The 23,100-nt window shown below is 42.3% G+C and overlaps 1 protein-coding gene across 6 annotated transcripts in view; it reads right to left on the reverse strand.

Annotated features, from left to right (window-relative positions):
* UBR5 (ubiquitin protein ligase E3 component n-recognin 5) overlaps positions 1-23,100 on the reverse strand; it is a 155,952-nt gene extending 132,852 nt beyond the window's left edge. For all 6 annotated transcript variants that reach the window (XM_005563838.5, XM_005563837.5, XM_005563836.5 and 3 more), the window contains exon 1: positions 22,561-23,100. In XM_005563838.5, the coding sequence (XP_005563895.3) occupies positions 22,561-22,622 (62 nt within the window). In that variant the 5' untranslated portion in view covers positions 22,623-23,100. The remainder of the gene's footprint in view (positions 1-22,560) is intronic.

The following is a 23,100-nucleotide window of genomic DNA, read 5'->3' on the forward strand; positions in this document are numbered from 1 at the left end:
CTTCAACATTTATTTCAAATACTTATTTACAAATCTATTTAACCATAGACTCATCTGAGTAGTACATTTGCTCAAAATAAAAGACAATCCTTTTTTTTTTTTTTTTTTTTTTTGAGACCGAGTCTCGCTCTGTCGCCTAGGCTCGCATGCAGTGGTGCGATCTTGGCTCACTGCAAGCTCCACCTCCCAGGTTCACGCTATTCTCCTGCCTCAGCCTCCCAAGTAGCTGGGACTACAGGCGCCTGCCACCACACCCGGCTAATTTTTTGTATTTTTAATAGAGACGGGGTTTCACCGTGTTAGCCAGCATGGTCTCAGTCTCCTGACCTGGTGATTCATCCGCCTCGGCCTCCCAAAGTGCTGGGATTACAGGCGTGAGCCACCGTGCCCGGTCAAAGCCAATCCTTATGTAGTATCAAGAAGCAACACTTTGGGCCAGGCATGGTGGCTCAGGCCTGTAATCCCAGTACTTTGGGAGGCTGAGGTGGGTGGATCACTTGAGGTCAGGAGTTCAAGACCAACCAGTCAACATGGTGAAACCCCGTCTCTACTAAAAAGACACAAATTAACCTAGCGTGGTGGCAGGCGCCTGTAATCCCAGCTACTCGGGAGGCTGCGCTGAGATCGTGCCAATGCACTCCAGCCTCGGCAACAGCGAGACTCCAGCTCAAAAAAAAAAAAAACCAAAAAAAGTCACACTTTTATATATACAACTGACAGGCCAACTCTCAACAATCACACCCGGTAACGAATACTGATAGAAATGTTATTTCCTGGCCGGGCGCGGTGGCTCAAGCCTGTAATCCCAGCACTTTGGGAGGCCGAGACGGGCGGATCACAAGGTCAGGAGATCGAGACCATCCTGGCTAACATGGTGAAACCCCGTCTCTACTAAAAATACAAAAAACTAGCCAGGCGAGGTGGCGGGCGCCTGTAGTCCCAGCTACTCCGGAGGCTGAGGCAGAAGAATGGCGTGAACCCGGGAGGCGGAGCTTGCAGTGAGCTGAGACCCGGCCACTGCACTCCAGCCTGGGCGACAGAGCGAGACTCCGTCTCAAAAAAAAAAAAAAAAAAAAAAAAAAAGAAATGTTATTTCCTCGTCCCTGCAATCAGGAGACTGCATAAGGAAACAAAAGTTGACAAACCCAAAACCCTCACCAACCATTAATCTCTTAGTAAAATGGTCTCCAAACATCCCTGTAAATGTAACAAGTGCACAAACTGGCCTATCGCTTCCACATCTTTTGAAGCTAAGCCACTGCTAGTCACAGGCTGTTAAATCTGACAATACCATGTAGTCCGATGCAAAATATTTGCAAAATGAAATTGCCAATCTTGCAAAAGCTACAAGACTTCATGAGGTCTAGAGAAAGCAATGCTGAGAAATTCAACAAAACGTACATACACGTCAGTGGCAAACAAACATATACACAGACCAATTAAAAGACAATGAATAGGCTGTACGCGGTGGCTCAAGCCTGTAATCCCAGCACTTTGGGAGGCCGAGACAGGCGGATCACGAGGTCAGGAGATCAAGACCACCCTGGCTAACACGGTGAAACCCCGTCTCTACTAAAAAATACAAAAAACTAGCCCGGCGAGGTGGCGGGCGTCTGCAGTCCCAGCTACTCGGGAGGCTGAGGCAGGAGAATGGCGTGAACCCGGGAGGTGGAGCTTGCAGTGAGCTGATATCCGGCCACTGCACTCCAGCCTGGGCGACAGAGCGAGACTCCGTCTCAAAAAAAAAAAAAGACAATGAATATCGAAGATGGGTGTGGTGGCTCACGCCTGTAATCCCAACACTTTGGGATGCCGAAGCAGGATAATCCCTGGAGCCTAAGAATTGAATATCAGCCTGGGCACCATAGTGAGACCCCATCTCTACTTGGGAGGCTGAGGTGGGAGAATCATTTCAGCCCGGGAGGTTGATGCTGCAGTGTACAGTGATGGTGCCACTGCACTCCATCCTGGGCAGCAAAGCAAGACGCTGTCTCAAAGAAAATTAAACTGAAAGTGACAATTGTACTTTAATATAGAATGTCAACATCAAATGATTACATGTAGCCCTTGGAAAAACCACAAATATGTTTGTAAAAATTACTCCACGATAAAATTCAAATGAAACCAAATGCAGCATGTGAACTTTGACTGAATTCTGGTTTAAAAATTCCCACTATTATACACACACATTTTGAGGACAGGTGGAGAAAAATGAATATACACTGAGTATTGGATGGTATTAGGGAAGTTTTGTTAATTTCCTATAAAGTGTGATAACAGTACAGTGGTTATATAGAAAAAGGAGAAAAAGGTTCATATTTAGAAGATACAAGCACATGTATTTAAAAATGAAGTATTACAATGACTGCAACTTTCAAATAGTTCAAAGTTATTTACATACACACATATTTTGCAAATATAGCAAAATCTTAGTAAGTTAGGCAGGAATATCATCACCCTTATTCAGCCAAGAAGTTACAGAAGATCCATCTTCCTCCCTTTACAATCCTTAGGATTAAAGATTTTCTTATAAAAGGGAGGGGGAAAATATGTCAGAAGCGTTCGAACCACAGCAAATCCATCCTGAATTGTAGACGCTGGTTAAAGTAAGGCTGAGACCTACTAGGCTGCGTTCCCAGACAGTTAGGCATTCTAAGTCACAGGATGAGATAAGAGGTCAGGACAAGATACAGGCCATAAAGACCTTGCTGATAAAACAGGTAGCAGTAAAGAAGCTGGCTAAAACCCACCAAAACCGAGAGGGCAATGTGAGTGACCTCTGGTAGTCCTCACTACTACACTCCCAACAGTGCCATGACAGTTTACAAATGCCATGGCAACGTCAGGAAGTTACCCTATATGGTCTAAAATGGGGAGGAACCCTCAGTTCCTAGTAACTGCCTACTCCTTTCCCAGAAAAACTCATGAATAATCCCTATTATTAAGATCAGGAAATAACATTCTATCGGTATATGTTACCAGTATGATGGTTGACAGTTGGCCTGTCAGGTGTATTATTTACTAGGGTATATGCTACTGTTTAGCATATAATAAAGAAATAACCATAAAAATTAGCAATAAAAAGCATAAAAATTAAAAAGCATAAAAATTAGCCTTTGGGGACTGTTCTGCCTACCAACTAGCCATCCTCTTTTCCTTTACCTTTTTAATAAACTTGCTTTCACTTAAAAAAAAAAATTTACTGAACCTAGAAGGTATTATCTACCTTCTAAAAGGTTATCCAGATAATTCATTGTTTGTTCTTTCAATTCTTCTGCATGTTTGAAAATGTTTACAATAGAATACTGGAAAAAACAAAAATAAAAATCTCACTAAAACTACACAAACACACACACACACCCCAGTCAAGAATCTCCATTTAAGGAATGCCTCCTAAAGAAAATACAGAGGAAAAAAAGAAAAAGGTAAAGTTATAATGTGCTACCTTTCACCTGAACCTGGGAGGCGGAGGTTGCAATGAGCTGAGATCACGCCACTGCACCCTAGTCAGGGGGACAGAGCAAGACTCTATCTCAAAAAAAAAAAAAAAAGAATTATATTTCTTTTAAGAAGTTTCTAGGGCCAGGTATGGTGGCTCACACCTGTAATCCCAACACTTTGAGAGGCTAAGGAAGGCAGATCACTTGAGGCCAGGAGTTCGAGACCAGCCTGGCCAGCACGGCGAAACTCCATCTCTACTAAAAATATAAAAACTAGCCGAGCATGGTGGCACATGCCTGGAGTCCCAGCTGCTCTGGAGGCTGAGGCACAAGAATTGCTTGAACCAGGAAGGCGGCGGTTGCAGTAAGCCAAGATCCTGCCACTGTACTCCAGCCTGGGCAACAGAGTGAGACTCTGTCTTTAAAAAAACAAAAAATTTCTGGAGGAAAAAATATTTTAGATGAAACTAAATCACCATTCTTTATTCAATGACTTTCATGTTCTTATTTTAGGTGAATAGTTAAATAAGCTAAAACACTTTCCTAGGAATGTATTCTTTTTCTTTTTCTTTTTCTTGTTCTTGAGACGGAGTCTCGCTCTCGCCCAGGCTGGAGTGCAGTGGCACACTCTCGGCTCACTGCAACTTCTGCCTCCCGGTTTCAAGCAATTCTCCTGCCTCAGCTTCCTGAGTAGCTGGGATTACAGTCGCGCACCACCACGCCTGGCTAATTTTTGTATTTTTAGTAGAGACAGGGTTTCACCATGTTGGTCAGGCTGGTCTCTTAACTCCTGACCTCGTGATCTGTCCACGTTGGCCTCCCAAAGTGCTGGGATTACAGGCATGAGCCACCGCGTCTGGCCATAATTTATTCTTTTTCCATTATTAAAATAACATATATACATATGCAAAAGTATATAAAATACAAAATCATATCAAGAAATATCAAAAGTAATCAACCATAACCCAGAGGCAAGTATACCATCATTTTGTTTTAGCACTTAAGAAACTTTAGTCTTTACCACGGTTAGTATCATAGACTTTTTCACCTCTTAGATAGAAAAATACATTGTCTTTTATTCAGTTCAGTGATTCTACTGGTCTCTCCGAAAGATTTGCAGGTTTTTTCCCAACGACAGTGAGGCATTTGACCTGAATCATCCATTCAAGCTTGATCGTCCTAATTAACAATAGCAAACACCAACAACTTGGCTGGAGAGAGGTGAAGTACATTCTTTGTAGCCGTGAAATCAAGCAACTTGCCTACATGGAAAATGGAATTCACACCCCTTAGTGCACTGGTTCCACTATTCTATGCCTAACCAACTATATTACCAGTTATGGCCAATTTATGGCCTAGCACGTCATATTTACTTGATCATGATATTACCAAAGTCATTATTAAAGATAATTAACAAGATATCCTTTTCTACAAGAAAATTATTCAACTATTTGAAACTCTATGTACACATCAATCTAAGCATTCTGGGCTTCTTTTAGTTCCTCAAATACACAGCAGAGGGTCTTCGCATGTGCTCTTCCTTCTGCCTAGAGAGCTCTTCTAGTTCTTAACACCTTGTCCTACATCCTACAGCTCCCCCACCAACCCCTCAGCCTACCTCCTTTTCATTCACTATCCCGATTCTCATTTTCAACACTTCTTCAGGTAAGTATTTTCCCTGCCCAAGACTGAACTGGTGCCTCTAGTGAAGAATCCTGAACTTTCCCCTTTTACTGTACTTGTCACACGGTCCTGTAATTGTCTCTTTTCATGAACCAACCACCACCACCAGATACCCAAGACTAGAATGACAGGCACCAGACGCCCCTAAATCTTGCTGAATAATTAAACACCATTTTAATGACTTCACACACACACACACATATACACACACACACACACACACACACCCCTGTTTGGATACATATACACAAACACCGTGTATTCATATTTAAAATTACATAAATACACAAACATACATATACACAGTGTGTGTTCACATTAATACATAATTACATACACACACACACACACACACACACACACACACACGCACACACACGAAGAAAAACAAGTAACTTCCTCTATCCTTTGCAAAGGAAATGCAATAAGGCTAAGTTAATGTAGGGTGGAGTCTTTGCCACTTAACTAATCACCTAAGCACTCCGGCCCTCAGTTTCGTCAGCTATAAAATAAAACCTAAAATCCTTCTTGGTGTAAAGTTTCTATGAACATCTCAAAACATTCTACTTAGCAGTGTAAAGTCACAAGGTAATATCTATTACAGTCTAATACACAGAACAATGGGTTTCCTGGAAAACAGAAGTTAAAAAGCTTCTCGTTGAGCATTTGGCAGTACTAGGACCTCCTCAACAGCCTTCCCAAAAAACAAGAGCAACACCCTTAATCCATCAGAAATCAAAGGTAAACAAACATTTTCAAACTCAGGTGATATGCCATCATCAATGCGCTTTTGCTTTATCACATACTTGATAAAGCTGCACTCCAGCCTGAGCGACAGAGCGAGACTCCATGTCAAAAAACAAAATAAAATAAAGGGGGAAGGGGTGAGGAAGCAATAAAGAAGACCTGGGGATGCTTTTTAAGAGCTCCTCTTCAGTTAAACTAACAGATAGCAAGAGTTTAGAAAGCTCTATTTTCTGTCCGCTACTACTAAATACCTATTAGAATAAGTACAAAAAAAGTAGAAGGGCAGGTCTGAGGCAGGAAATAAAAATCAAACCTTAAAATGGCAGAACTGGCCAACATATATCAAATATAACTCATAAAACAGTATCTATAGCTCTACAATCACACAGATTCAAGGCTGAAATGGACTTTCAGACATTAAATATACCTCCTCATTTACAAACAAGTAAAATGAAACTCACTGCATGAAAATGACTATGTGACTGGTCAGTGGAATGACCAAGCCTCCTAACTCCAACTCTATAGTCTTTCCAGTTCTCAGAGCTCTCTTCCATAGGGCCTGTCTGTGGTAGGCACACAGTATCTTTCGGATACACAGTATCACTCTACAAATTCTGCAGGAATTGCAATACTTGATAATTAGTGTCAGTATCATAAAACAAACTTTCCAAAGATAGATAAAATGTTATTACAAAACTTAACAGATATATCTAAATTCAAATTATCTATCTATCTATCTATCTATATGCACACTTTTTTTTTTTTTTTTCTTGAGACAGAGTCTTGCTCTGTCACCAGGCTGGACTGCAGGGTCGCGATCTAGGCTCAGTGCAACCTCCGACTCCCTGGTTCAAGCGATTCTCCTGCCTCAGCCTCCCAAGTAGCTGGGATTACAGGTACACACCACCATGCTCAGGTAATTTTTTTTGCATTTTTAGTAGAGACGGAGTTTCACCTTGTTGGCCAGGATGGTCTCGATCTCGTAACCTCGTAATCTGCCTGCCTCGGCCTCCCAAAGTGCTGCCCGACCTGGTCTCATTTTTAAGTATCTCTGTGCGAGCAGCATTTGAAGAGGCCATATAGTCAATTCCAGCCTGTGCACAATGAGCAAACAGACTCCCTGCAAGGCTCAGGTATCCTATCTTCCCTCCATCAATGCCTATAGATCAAAATTCAAGAGAACTGAAGGAAGACGATAAACCAGTCCACAGGTCCTGCAACCTTGTCTTCAAAGTCCTTCCTACGCAACCATTAGATCCTTCTTCCCTATCACTTATATTATCAATGAGCACTTAATTCCTTCTTTACATATCTGTCTCCTCATTAAACTGAAAGCTCCATGAGGGCAGAGGCCAGCCATCTTTGTATTCCAATGTATACACAGGTTAGCTGGCAAAGTATTTGTTGCACTGAGTTAAAGAATAAAAATCTGGCTGGGTACAGTGGCTCACGCCTGTAATCCCAGTACTTTGGGAGGCCAAGGCAGGCGGATCAACTGAGGTCAGGAGTTCGAGATCAGTCTGGCCAATATGGCAAAACCCCATCTCTACTAAAAATACAAAAAATTAGCCAGGCATGGTGGCACGCGCCTGTAATCCCAGCTACTCGGGAGACTGAGGCAGGAGAATCGCTTGAACCCAGAAGGTGGAGGTTGCAGTAAGCCAAAATCGCCACTGCACTCCAGCCTGGGCAACAAGAGTGAAACTCTGCCACAACAACAACAACAACAAAAAGAATAAAAATCTTTTTCCCACTTTCCTTGTTCACTTATTTTCCATTCATCAACATAATTAAGTAAAAGAAACCATGGACAATCATAGATTCACAGTTCTTTCTTCCTCTGAGTCATTCTATAATACAAAAACCCTTTTCCAAATATTCCATGTTCATGGATTGGAAGAATCAGTATTGTTAAAATGTCTATACTACCCAAAGCAACCTATACATTCAATGCCATCTCTATCAAAATACCAATGACGTTCTTCACAGAAACAGAAAAAACAATCCTAAAATTTATATGGAACCACAGAAGACCCAAAATAGCCAAAGCTATCCTGAGCAAAAGAACAAAATTGGAGGAATCACATTAGCTGACTTCAAATTATACTACAGAGCTATAGTAACCAAAAAGCATGGTACTGGCATAAAAACAGACACACAGACCAATGGAACAGAAAAGAGAACCCAGAAACAAATCCATACATTTACAGTGAACTCATTTTCAACAAAGGTGCCAAGAACATACACTGGGGAAAAAACAGTCTCTTCAATAAATGGTGATGAGAAAATTGGATGTCCATATGCAGAAGAATAAAACTAGACCCCTGTTTCTCACCATACTCAGAAATCAAATCGAAATGGGTTAAACTTAAATCTAAGACCTAAAAGTTTGAAACTTCCCAAAAAAAATTGGGGAAATTCTCCAGGACATTGGACTGGGCAAAGATTTCTTGAGTAATACCCTACAAGCACAGGCAACTAAAGCAAAAATGGACAAATGGGATCACATCAAGTTAAAAAGTTTCTGCAGGCTGAGCGCGGAGGCTCATACTAGCACTTTGGGAGGCCAAGGAGGCTGGATCACAAGGTCAGGAGTTCGAGACCAGCCTAGCCAACATGGTCAAACCCTGTCTCTACTAAAAATACAAAAATTAGCTGGGCATGGTGGTGGGTGCCTGTAATTCCAGGTACTCGGGAGGCTGAGGCAGGAAAATTGCTTGAACCCAGGAGGCAGAGATTGCAGTGAGCCAAGATCATGCCACTGCACTACAGCCTGGGCAACAGAGCAAGATTCCATCTCAAAAAATAAAAACAAATAAATAAATAAATAAGCTTCTGCAAACTAAAGCAAACAATCCACCAAGTGAAGAGACAATACACAAAATGGGAGAAAATATTTACAACTATCCATCTGATAAGAGATTAATAATGAGAATATATAAGGAGCGCAAACAACTCTACAGGAAAAAATCTAATTAAAAATGAGCAAAAGGTCTGAATAGACATTTCTCAAAAGACATATAAATGGCAAACAGGTATATGATGAAAAAAAGCTATTCCCTACCACAACCACAAGAATATGGAAATAGGAGTTAAAAAAAGACCAAATGATCTAGCCCAACTCTCTCATTTTACAAATGAGTTGTATCATTTATTCAAGGTCATATCATCATATGGCCAGTGTCGGATACAAAGAACAAATTCACGATCTTGCTTACTCCAACTTACATTCCATCTACCAACATATCAGCCTATCTAAAAATTTAAATCACTACATATTATCTCATCAATTTTTTTTTTTTTTGAGACAGAGTCTCACTCTGTCGCCCAGGCTGGAGTGCAATGGCACGATCTCGGCTCACTGCAACCTCTACCTCCCAGGTTCAAGTGACTCTCCTGCCTCAGCCTCCTGAGTAGCTAGGATTACAGGCGCTCACCACCACGCCCGGCTGATTTTTGTATTTTTGGTAGAGACGGGGTTTCGCCACATTGGCCGTGCTGGTCTCGAACTCCTGACCTCAGGTGATCGGCCAGCTTCGGCCTCCCAAAGTGCTGGGATTACAGGCGTGAGCCACTGTGCCCAGCCTATAGCTCATCAATTTACAATCACATCTAAAAATGCAAAGTTTTCTTTAAACTTATGTCTTCTAATCTATGTTATCTTAGAATAAACCATTTTGGCTGGGTGCAGTGGCTCACACCTGTAATCCCAACACTTTGGGAGGCCAAAGGAGGTCAGGAGTTTGAGACTAGCCTGGCCAACATGGTGAAACCCCGTTTCTACTAAAAATACAAAAAATTAGCCAGGCGTGGTGGCAGGCATCTGTAGTCCAAGCTACTCGGGAGGCTAAGGCAGGAGAATTGCTTGAACCTGGGAGGTGGAGGTTGCAGTGAGCCAAGAAGGCACCACTGCACTCCAGCCTGGGCGACAGAGCAAGACTGTCTCAATTAAAAAAAAAAAAAAAATCAAAAATGCACATGCGGAGAATGTTTCTATCTCTAGTATTCTGACACGGATGCCAAAAATATCTAGCATAATGTGTTACCACTGAAGGAAGTTGGGTGATAGATCCACGGTACCTCTCTGTACTAATTTGCATCTTCTTTTGAGTCTGTAATTATTTCAAAATCAAAGGTTAGAAAAACAAGCTAGGTGCAGTGGCACTCACCTGTAATCCTAGCTACTTGTCTGTAATCCCAGCTACTCCCAGGAAGCTGAGGCAAGAGGGTTGCTTGAGCCCAGGAGTTCAAGATCAGCCTAGGCAACACAGCAAGACTCTGTCTCAAAAAAAAAAAAAAGATACAAAAACAATACATGGCATACCCACCTGATGCCACTCCCTGAGCTTGCTAATCTACAACCTCACTCTTCTCCAAGCTTTCCCCATGAGCCAGAAAAAGTTCCAAACACTTCTCAACCCAAAGTTTCAGGATGGTTTGGTACGGCAATTGAAACACACCAGCCATCCCTGGCGTAGCACTTTTTGCACATGGGAAGAACACAAGCATTTACCCAACAAGAAAAACTAATCTAACACTGTTCTCAAACTCTGTGCAGGCAATAGCATGGAAAACATTTACACAGCCCAAACTCTACCTCTTGTACCAGTCTTCATAGTGCTACTATCTATGGATGAGCCTCATTTCTCCCAGCTAGACTGTGACCTTACAAGCACCCAAATGCATTTTAAAAAGCTATCCTTTCAGTATCTCACAGTTGTATAGAGGACCTAGAATTTATGTAACTTAATCTAAATTTTTCCAATTTCGTGGTTAAAAAAAAAAGAAGCGAACAAAAACACACTACTCTAGCTTAAAGTCTTCTCTCTTAATTGGGAAAATTATTTCCTCGCATTTTAGTTTTACCACGCACACACACGGTGGGAGTAAAATTCAAGGAACAGAAGAGAGGAAGAGAGAGAGAGAGAGAAAATCAAGAACAGGAAAATATTCTATTCTCAAACAGACAGGTATAAAACCTGTAAGTCTAACGGGAAAAGGAAGGTTGGAGGCAGTGAAGAACTGGCAAGTTTGGCCCTATTTGCCATCATCAATTAATGTTAAGACAAAGAAAAGAGGTCTTCAAGCTCTGCTGCTCCTGAAGACTACACAGTGGTCTTCAAGCTTTGCTGCTCCTTATGACAGTCCATCCCATGAGATGCACTGCTTTAAATCAAGAGACCTCCTAACTGGGAAAAGCCACCACAATCCATGATTTTACTACAATTTGATTAGGTATGTTACAATAATTTCAATTCAACTGTCAGAAAAACCTTCTACTTAAAAAAAAAAAAAAAAAAAAAACTTAAACAAATCATGTCCCCAATCCCCAAAACATGCTATTATCTCTCAAGAATGTCTTAAAATTGATCAAAGAAAGACAAAGACTGAATCTTCATGTCAATTGAAGAAGCTTTTTACATTCCCAGAGCCCTCTGAAGAGCAGAGAGACCCTAGAGAAAAGCAAAATACCAACTGTCCTCAAGTCCCTGCCACTCCAGAGTTTCATGAAACCAGAAACATTCAGGGACGGTATGGGGTGGCTGCTAATTCCTGTACTGTACTACAGTACTGACTCCTGTCTCTGCATGCAAGTGTCACATGTACTCTTCAGCAGCTCTCAGCTCTCAAAAGTAGCAGAAAGATGAGCAGATGCCAACAAAATCAGCCCACATGTCATCTCTGACCTACAAACCATGGCCTGCCAACCTATACTACAGGAATCACTCATTTCTGTTTCTGCATCCCCTAGGCAGTGACAGAATTCTACCAGCGATCATTTCATGTAGCAGCAATTTGGGTTCATCCTCCTATTGACAACTATAGGAGGCAAAAAAAAAAAAGTACTTCCCCAAAAAACAACTACAGAAACAAAAGGTCCCACTGCCCATACTCCCCCTACTCAATTACTCTCTAATCTACATATAATAATCAGAATACCTGATAAGCAGAAAAAACACAATCACTTAAGGAAAACATCTATGAATTTCCTGGAGATGAAGACAAGTTTAAACATCACTAGAAATATAAGCCTATTAAGAGAATGAATATTTAGCCAGGCATGGTGGCTCATGCTTGTAATCCCAGCACTTTGGGGGGCTGAGGCAGGAGAATCACTTGAGTCTCAGAGTTTGAGACCGGCCTGGGCAACATGATGAAACCCCATCTCTATGAAAAATACAAAAATTAGCCAGGTGTGGTGGCATGCACCTGTAGTCTCAGCTACTAGGGAAGCTGAGGTGCGAGGACTACTTGAGCCTGGGAGATTGAGACTGCAGTGAGCCAATACTGTGTCACTGCACTCCAGCCTGAGTGACAGAGTGAGACCTTGTCTCCAAAAAAGAAAAAGAAAGAAAAAGAAAAAGAAAGAGAGAGAGAGAGAGAATGAGAGAACAAATGTTTAAACTACAATTGCCCACAATTTCATAAAAATTGTTTGATTGGTAATGCTTCCTTAAAAGACTTAAAGTAGGGTTTGTAGAGGCAAAGGATGTTACAGAGCAATAATTGGACAAGTTCGAATTACTTCTGGACAAGAAACAAAGTCACTACTACAACATAAGAAAACAGATAATGAGCTGAAAAAAACCTAATACCCCTCTCCTCAAAGCCTTCCATATAAAACTCTGTTTTCATCATTTAGAAATTAAAATAACCCTACCATATTGTCTGTGCTTTCTTAGCTTTCTCCATCAAATTAACTTCCTAATCTCAAATTTAGCTTTTCTTTAGGCTTAAAAAACCATCTTCCTCCACTTCTCACTTCATAACAAGGAGGCTGTCACAGAAAACACCCAAATGAATTTCCATCATGCCTGTAAGTAAGAGTCTTGAAGACACAGGTAAGGCCATCTCTGGAGTTCCAGGTTGTCTGTGAGGTAGACCTGGTATCTGAATTCAAGTAAAGACCTGGAATACCTCATCATCTGAATTTTGAACAGCAGATTCATGCTGGAGCAGAGCCAGTTTCTTGAAACGGCAGGTTCTCGACACTTCTATATTACAGAAATGGGGTCTGAACTCATGGGAAAGAAAATAAAAACTTATCTACTGATCCATTCATCACAGTGCTTTGTAGACTAACCATTATCATAATCGTTATAACTAGCAATCTAGAATACAACCATTACATTTAATGGAATTCTAAAATATAATCTTTTTACATATACTAGTATGTTTTTTAATTAACACAAAAATTTGCTGTCAAGAAAAATCTAGGTTTTTATTATCAGTGGATTTTTCCTATGAAAAATATTGTAACAAATTGAAGCCAAGAAAAACTTCAGGCCAGCCACGGTGTCTCCTGCAAACCACAGTGTCGGTTAACAAACCCCTTCAGTTTGTTAACCACTACACTTGGGAGGCCAAAGTGGGAAGACAGCTTGAGGCCAAGAGTCTGAGACCAGACTGGGCAACACAGCAGGACCATGTCTCTAATTTTAAATAAATAAATAAATAAATAAATAAGGCCAGGCACAGTGGTTCACGCCTGTAATCCCAGCACCTTGGAGAGGCTAAGACAGGATAATTGCTTGAGCCCAGGAGTTTAAGACCAGTCTGGGCAACACAGAGAGACTCCAACTCTACAAAAAATTAAACATCAGCCATGTGTGATAATGTAAGCCTGCAGTCCCAAATACCCAGGAGGCTGAGGCAGGAGGATCGCTTGAGCCCAGAAGGTCAAGGCTGCAGTGAGCCATGTTCACATCACTACACTTCAAGAGCCTGTCTCAAAAAAAAAAAAAATTAAAATAATAAACAAGAAAAAAATAAAGATTAGAGAATAGCTAGAAAGAGCAAACTACCCAAATTTACATCAGCTAGAAAGCAGATTTAAAAACTGTGGTACAGTCATGAAATAAGTACTACCTTTTTTGTTTGAGACAGAGTCTCACTCTGTTGCCCAGGCTGGAGTGCAATGGCGTGATCTTGGCTCACTGCAACCTCCGCCTCCCTGGTTCAAGCAAAGAAAATACTACTTTTAATATAAAAGAAAAAACCACTACATGCTGCAACACAGATCTGTTGCAAAAGCATTGTTCTAAGCAAAAGAAAACATACATGATTCCATTTCTATGAAATTCAAAAAGGAAAAAATTACAGTGAGAGAAAGCGGAACAGTGGTTGCTAGGTAGTCAGGACCTAGGGGGACATGACTGAAAATACAAAGGGACACCAGGTAACTTTTTGGGGTGATGAAAATGTTTTGTACCTGGATTGTGGTGGTGGTTACACAACTGTACACGTTTGCCAAAATTCATCAAACTGTACACCTAAAATGGGTTAATTTTACTGATTGTAAAATATAACTCAATAAAGATGAAAATAAGAGTCAAAGACATTTTATCAAGTGAATGATACTGTCAGAAATTGAACAAATAACAGTACTTTAGCTGTGCAAGTAACATAAATTGTATATTTACAAGTAAAATAACATTAAATATCAACACCTTCTTTAATATCCTGACAAAATGACAATGTTACAAAGCATGGTTATCTAAGAATTTATTGTATTTCTAATTTTGAAGGGGTTTGTTAACCACCACACTGATTCTCTCCAGAAAGTAGTAAGAAATATGATCTCAGAGAATAATTTCTTATAGCCAAGTCCAGTTGACTAATACCTCATCTATTAATTTATGAAAATGCTGCAAACTTTTCACATGACAATCTTATTTCTCAAAGTGACGAATCACTTAATTTCAAGAATCCTATCTTATCATCATTATCTAACAACTACAAGAGACTGCTGACAAAATGCTGTCTTTCTGGAGGTTAAGAAGTTATAGCACTGAGGCCAGGCATGGTGGCTCACGCCTGTAATCCCAACACTTTGGGAGGCCAAGGCAGGTGGATCACCTGAGGTCAGGCATACAAGAACAGCCTGACCAACATGGTGAAACCCTGTCTCTACTAAAAATTGGCTGGGCGTGGTGGCTCACACTTGTAATCTCAGCTACTTGGGAAGCTGAGGCAGGAGAATTGCTTGAACCCGGGAGGCAGAGGTTGCAGTGAGCAGAGATCATGCCATTGCACTCCAGCCTGGGCAACAAGAGCAAAACTCCAACTCAAAAAAAAACAAAACAAAAAAAAAAACAAAACAAGTTATAGCACGGAGCTTTTTTCTGAGGTGTTTTTTTTTTTTTTTTTTTTTTTTTTTTTTTTTTTGAGACAGAGCCTCGTTCTGTCACCCAGGCTGGAGTGCAGTGGCGTGATCTCGGCTCACTGCAAGCTCCGCCTCCTGGGTTCACGCCATTCTCCTGCCTCAGCGTCCCAAGTAGCTGGGACTACAGGTGCCCGCCACCATGCCCGGCTAATTTTTTTTGTATTTTCAGTAGAGACGGGGTTTCACAGTGTTAGCCAGGATGGCCTAGATCTCCTGACCTCGTGATCCACCCACCTTGGCCTCCCAAAGTGCTGGGATTACAGGCGTGAGCCACCGCGCCCGGCCAGCACTGAGCTTTAAGGAACTAAATAATTCCCCAGTGGCCCCTTCTTCTAAGGTTACAATCCAAGCAAGTTTCCCTTATTCTACGAATGTCAAATTTTTTAACATGTTAGAACCCAATCAGCTTTATTAAGTAAAATTATCAAAATTGTCAATCACAAATAAACATTGATGAGACAACAGGAAAATCTGGGCAATTCTGTTATTAAGGATTTTTCAGGTTTTTTTTTTAAAGGCTTCATATTTTGAGATATATAGTGAAGCTATAGCAAATTACCCGAGAGAGGAGAATAAATGGAGAGAGAGTTGAAATCAGATTGGTCATGAGTTGACAACTCTTGAGACTGGGTGATGGCAACATGGTTGTTCACTATATTATTCTCTCTACTCTTGTATATGCTTAAAGTTTTCCAAAATAAAAAAGCTTAAAAATAATACTCGGGAAAACTTAAAAAACAGTTCTAAAAATAAATCAACAATTCATAACCACAGTGAGCCAAGAGAAGTGGCTATTTTCATTTGACCAGAATGCCAAGGAGTCAAAATTACAGAAACATGGATGCTAACTGGAGTCTGTCTTCTTAATGAGAAATATGTGTAATATGGCCGAGCACAGTGGCTCATGCCTGTAATTCCAACACTTTGGGAGGCCTAGGTGGGCAGATCACGAGGTCAGGAGTTCGAGATCAGCCTGACCAACATGGTGAAACCCTATCTCTACTAAAAATACAAAAATTAGCCGGGCATGGTGGCTGCCACCTGTAATCCCAGCTACTCAGGAGGCTGACGCAGGAGAACTGCTTGAACCCAGGAAGCAGAGGTTGCAGTGAGCCAAGATCGCACCAATATGCTGCCACTGCACTCCAGCCTGGGCAAGAGCAAGACTCAAAAAACAAAATAAATATGTATGATAAAATGAGGGAAGCGAGATATTAAGTACATCCTCCTGCAACATAAAATTGCTCCCTTTAATATACCTTATAAGACCTACATCCGTGTAACTCAGTCTTCAGCAATTAAATTTTCCTTTAGAGACTATTTCCTAAATAACCTAACTGTCTAATTGTTAGGGGAAAAAACTCTGACCTTTCCTAATTTCACCCATTATTCCTAGTCATATTCCTGTGTATCCTGTAATTTTCTTCACAAGTGTCTGTTTATTCCTAGTCCTATGATTCAGCCACAGATTTCCTGATTTATAAAATTGCTCTGCCTTTGTTTTGATTTTCTATTTTTGTTTGGTTATTCTATACCCTGTTGTTAATCTTACTTAAGCAAATTCATTTGAACGTATTGACTTCTTTTCCAATACAATAAATCTAGTATTGGTTTTTTATTGTCTGTTTTTGTTTTTGATATGGAGTCTCGCTCTGTCACCCAAGCTGGAGTGCAGTGGCACAATCGTGGCTCACTGCAACCTCGGCCTCCCAGGTTCAAGCAATTCTCCTGCCTCAGGCTCTTGAGTAGCTGCAACTACAGGCGCCCACCACCACGCCCAGTTAATTTTTGTATCTTAATAGAGATGCGGTTTCACCATGTTGGCCAGGCTGGTCTCAAACTTCTAACCTCAGATGATCCGCCCACCTCAGCCTCCCAAAGTGCTGGCATTACAGGTGTGAGCCACTGCACCTGGCATAATGAATTTAGTATTGTTTTTAGGTAACAATTTCAATAATCAAATGGTGAGATTTCTCACTGATTTGGTGATATGATGCTCTATCCCACACAACCTAATGTTTGGGGGGGGGAGGTTTTGATTGATTTTTGTTGTTGTTTTTGTTTTGTTTTTTGATGCAGCACAATAAAATTTCAAGCAGCTTTCAATTATCATAACCTCTACTCACCTCAACCTTTGTTGTGGTTCATATAATCCCTGGCATATTTTCTGGCTCCTACTGAGAGGGTGAAGATATATCTGAGTCTTTAAAACCTAAAAGTTCTTAATAAACATAACGAACACTCACTAAATGCCAAGACTTGTGCAAAAACACACTTTCTATGCCAACACTATCCAAGAGAACTTTCAGTGACGATGGCACTGCTCTGTACCTGCACTGTCCAATGTGGTAGTGAGTAGCTACGTGGGGCTACAGAGAATTTAAAATGTGACTAGTTACAGATGAAGTGACTTAAATTTTTATTTAATTTCAATTAATCTTAATTAATTTTTTCTTTTTTTTTTTTTTTTTTTGAGACAGAGTCTTGCTCTGTTGCCCAGGCTGGAGTGCAGTGGCACGATCTCGGCTCACTGCAAGCTCTGCCTCACGGACTCAAGTTCTGCCTCATGGGCTCAAGTAATTCTCCTGCCTCAACCTCTTGAGTAGCTGGGATTACAGGCGTCTACCACCACACCCGGCTAATTTTTGTCTTTTTAGTAGAGATGGGGTTTTGCCATGTTGGCCAGGCTAAGGGGTCTTGAACTCCTGACGTCAAGTGATTCGCCCGCCTCAGCCACCCAAAGTGCTGGGATTACAGGCGTGAGCCACTGGCCAGACCTTAATCTTAATTTAAATAATCATGTTTTAAAAATTAAGAATATATATTACGGCCAGGCACGCTGGCTCATGCCTGTAATCCCAGCATTTTGGGAGACTGAGGCAGACAGATCACCTGAGGTTAGGTTCAAGAGCAGCCTAGTCAACATGACGAAACCCCACCTCTACTAAAAAATACAAAAATTAGCCAGACAGCAGTGTGGGTCTATAATCTCAGCTACTCGGGAGGCTGAGGAGGGAGAATCACTTGAACCCGGGAGGTAGGCGTTGCACTGAGCTGAGACCGGCCGGGTCACTGCCTCCAGCCTGGATGACAGAGTGAAACTGTGTCTCAAAAAACAACAAAAAAAGAATGTATATTACTTGAAATATTCTTCATAAAAGTCATTTTCACTTATTTTTACAACTAAATGCATTGAAGATCATCTAGGATGGGCTTCCTTAACCTTAGCACAACTGACATTTTGGACCCCGTGATTCTTTGCTGTGGGGGCTATCCTGTGCGTTACCGGAGGTTTAACAGCATCTCTGGCCTCCATCCACTAGAGGCCAGTAGCAGTGCCCCAGCTGTGACAATAAAAAAATGTCTCCATGCACTGCCCAATATGGGGAGGAGGTGGGGTGTGGAGGGTGCAAAATCACACCAAGCTGAGAAGTACTAATCTAGAACTAAGAGTCAATTCTGCTCTCAATGCTAAGGATATTCTAGGGCAACTTTTTTGAGTTCCTGCTTTGCTATCTGGAAACCAAGCAACACATAAAAAGTTAAAAGTAACCATCTCTTCATAATGTTTTCCACAGAATCCACATTATAATATTGATCTTTTCCCATCCACTGTCTCAACTGTTCCTCCCTGACCTTGAGGAGAGTGCTACACCTAATTCAGAGACTGATGTGGGAGGTTCTAAGAGGTTAAACGACTAGGCTACCAGCACAGTTTCAAACTCCTGTCTATAGTATCTTACCTTGTGTTATAACACCTGAAAGGGAAACTCCTTAGAGAAAAATCCTTTTGATATGACAATCTCAATAAAGACTGTTTATGATTGCCCAATACATTGTAATGCCAAAAGGCAAATCTCACAGGAAAATCCCACATACAGACAAGCAATAAGAACTGGTTTGTTTTGTAACTAACCTGCATCTTGAGGAATAATTCAGGACAAGGACAACAAATGTCATAGCCACATCACCTTAAGATGACCTATCCTAACCTAGTACCAAGAAAAGGTTACGAGGGTCAGCCTCTGAAAAAAAGGCATAAACAGATCAGGAGCCCTAGAGAGAGCAGTTGAGGGGAAAATGGAACCAAAACTCTAAGACAGGTGGCTGCCTGAAGCCTGGGATGTCTGAGACAGCAAAACCATTCTGGAATACAAGCCACGTGAAGTGGAATGGAGCCCTGAACTTAAAAAAAAAAAGGTCAGAAGACCCATCATGTGGACCTCAGCTGTCTCTCAGTAGCTGTACCCCTGGATAAATGCTGTAAATCTCTGTGCCTATTTTTTCAGCTCATTAGTGAGGCACTTTCCAGGCTATTAGTGAGCAGGCCTTTCCAGCTCTCCCCTCAAGCTCGACATGCAGAACCACATTCTTTATATTGTTTTACTGTTTCTCTGAGACAATGTTTTAAGCAGGAACATAGTACTAACTCAAGAAATCCACTGGAAAGGAGATCAGAATGTCCAAAGTATCTGAGCACTGAATGGTTTCAATTCAACTCAATGAATATTTGCTTGAGGGCCCAGCATTCTGTGCCAGGTACCTTGTAATCATTCTCGGAAGTCACAGCCAACATCCTCTTCTTTCCACCCCAGCCATCCCCACCTGTATTCATCAATTTCATTCAGGCATCATTATTATTCATTATTGGCAAGTCTGAAAACACAAATTATAAAAAAAAAAAAAAAATACTTTTTCATGCTTTGTACATTTTAGACACTTGAGACATCAGGCTATTATGCTGAAGAAAATATTTGACTTTTTAACAGGATGTGGGTAAAGAAAGAAAACGTATTTGGAGAAGAAAACACTACTGTTTTGGGAACCAAAAGTTTTCTTCAACTGAGCAATTTATTTGCAGTACCATTCTGCCTGTCTAATCTTATTACTTTTAGACCAAAGTATAAAGTCGATTTACACCCTTTTCATACGTAACTATGATGATCATTTTATTTGTGACTCTCATACATTTCTCATAATAAAAAAAAAAGTCAAGTTACAGTAGCAGTCTCTTTTTTATTGGCCAAACTTACTAAAACTTGGTAAAGTTTTTATCTTTAGATGAAAATACGCTTATTCTAGTTAATCAAAACGTTCCAGAAAACCAGTCTCTTTTGGAAACAGATTTTTCTCAAGTGACAGGTTGATCCTATTACTTTACAACTAGGTATGCAAAAAGGAGCCTTCCTTTTGAAAGGGAGACACAGAACAGCTCCTGCCACAAATCAATTACTTCAAAACTTTGGGTATGTGCCTATCTTAAATGCTGCCTTCACAAATCTCAACGGACAAGACATGTTTACCACTACTAGATACAACCATATAGGTTTTTATCATTTCACCTACAGTACCTTTCTATTTTTCAAATATCTGCCACCTTGATGCACATGGTCAAGTTCACTTTTTTCCTAATTTCATGAAACTAAAAGTCACAATGATCTAAATATTTTTAATGCTGTATAATGATAAACAATCAAAGCTGATTGTTTATACTAGGAATGGAAAAAGAAGAATTAGCATTTAAAAAGATACATTACTCATAAATTTCTCAAATAGATGAAGCAAAAGGAATGCTCAAAAATGAATCAAAATGCCCAACACAACCACAAAATAGGTTTTGGCATGCAGAGTCAACTGAGTAAGCTAGTCAGGATTTTTGGTAAAGTTAAGACTAATATAGAAAACATGCCCTACTTCTCTCCTACTCTGGTGTAGTTTTGTAAGTAACAAGACAAGCACTACCAACATGGTTCTATTAATGACCGTAGAGTTATCCTCACTACTAGCCTGTTTCTAAATTTTACCAAAATATCTTATGTTAATGTCTCCAAAAGATCTTTAATGCAGTAAAATCAGACTAAGAACCACATAACAAAATGTTAAATAACTTAAAAGTTATTTCAGAATTTTAAAAAATTATGTGACAACTCTGAGTGGTTAGTATTTTCAGTAAGTATTTCAAAAGATTCCCAAACATGTTAAATACAATATGGCTACAGCAAAGATTAGGCAAATCCGAACCAAGTGCAGAAACTAAACCGCCAGCTCTGGATTTAAAAGCTGTCTGCTCCACTTGAGGCGGTTAGATACAGAGACAAGAGGCCAGTATCTCAACAGCAAGTTAGGCCTCTTCCTCCCTCCGGGAAGCGCATAACAAATAGGGCATCTGCAACTTAAGTCACCCGGTCACTTAGCAAAAATCCTAACTTCTAAACTTGGGACCAGATGGCCTTCTATACGCAAAAGAAATGTAGAGAGCAGTGAAGTATTGGGGGAGAGGAAGACTTAAAATGCTCCACTTTCTGATCCTGTAAACATTTAGCCCATCATTAGATCTGAGCCTGAGATTCTAAGACATGCTTTAATGGAGGCTTCCCTCAACCACCTCCTGAGTCTGTTTTCCAACAGTGAAGGAACTTTTCCTGCTTTATCACAGTTCCCTGAGAGCATGCGGCACTGCAATTCAATATCCTAAACTGGCAAGGAACGGTGGCGGAAGAAAGGGAGAAATCCAAACCAAAGCAGCCTTCTCATAAAAGACAAAAAATAAAATAAAATCATATTCATCCTCCGCCCATAGCAAACCCAACCCAGAAATTTACAGCGCGTTAAGAAAAGCAGCATTGCGAACTGCAAACGTAAGAGTTTTCCTTTGACACTCTACGCACGGTTTTCAGCTGTCAAATTACAACTCAGGAAAACACTATCATTAGAATAGAAAAGGAAACAAAAAAGCTCGCATCACAGGGGCTGGTAGCAGGAGCTGCCAGCACCATTTCAGGAGGAGAGCAAAGGGAATCCAATGCACTTCCCCACCCCCGCTTGAATCCATCCCCTCCTGGGGCAGACAAACCTCACTGCAGGGGCTCAAATTTAATAATAATAACAATAATCATGGCGCTTCCTCCCTCACTCCCTCCCCCAACCATCACCTCCCCCCTGCCCCCAGCGATATGCCGGGAATCGGCTTCTCCCCCCTACCCCACCCCGGGATTCCCAGGTCCAGACCACCCCACCGGACACAGCTGCCGGGGGCACGGGACGAGACGAGCCCAGCCCAGCCTACCCCGGGGCCCCTGGCCCCGCTTCTCTTCTTCCCTCTCTTTTTACCTCCACCATCCCCCATCCGCATTGTCTGTCTCAATTCAACTTTGACTAATATGGATTCCTCGGGCCTTGGCCGGGCAGTAATTACCGCCTGCCCCCCGGGAGCCAGAAACCATCCCCCCATCCCCGCCGAGTTCAACGCCGCTCCTCTCGGGAGGGGGGAGGGGGTTTACAGCGCGCTCTCCGGTCTACACCGCGAGTCCCGTCTACACCGCGCTCCCCCCGCGGCCCCCTGCCCCCGGGATCAGAAGTTTGCCCCGGAAGGAGCCTAGCAGGAGGCAGTAAGGACCCCCGCACCCCACCCCAGCTGGCCGGCCGGCGCGTAAACACCCGCACCCGCCCGGTACGGCCCGTGGGGGAGGGGAGGGAGGGAAGGCGCCCCTCCCCCCGCGCCCGCCGACCCGCCGCCCCTATTACCTGTCATTGAGCTGGTCCTCGGTGCCCGGCAGCGGGTGAACCACGAAATGGATGGACGTCATGGTGCTTTCCTTCTCGTCCTCCTCCCGAGGGCGGCCCCCTCCCGCTCTCGCCCGCCCCCCAGCCCTCTACCCCTCCCCAAAACCCACAGCCGCCACCGCCTCCCAGTCCCCAAATGGAGGGAAGCAAATACGCAGGGGCCGCCGCCGCCTCCCTGCCGGGCGTGTGTCCGTGGCCCGGAGGGGTGGGCAGGAGGGCGAATCCACACGCCACCCGCTCCCCCGGCGACAGCCCGGAGTGCGAGGCTGGCGGCCGGGACCAGGGGCGCGCCGCCGGCCAGCGGCAGACGGGCGTTGGGAGAGGGGCGGCCGGGGGAGGAGAGGGGCGGCTGCTGGCTGCGGGCTACGGGGACGGTCTGGTCCCGGCGGCGGACGGGGTCCGGACTAGGGGAGGTGGAGAAGGAGATGAGCCCGCACCGCGCGTCACTAGCGAGAAGCCGCCGCCGCCGCCGCCAACACCGCCGCCGCCATCTTCACTTCT

This window comes from Macaca fascicularis, chromosome 8 (assembly GCF_037993035.2).
Source record: "Macaca fascicularis isolate 582-1 chromosome 8, T2T-MFA8v1.1".
Taxonomy (NCBI): Eukaryota; Metazoa; Chordata; class Mammalia; order Primates; family Cercopithecidae; genus Macaca; species Macaca fascicularis.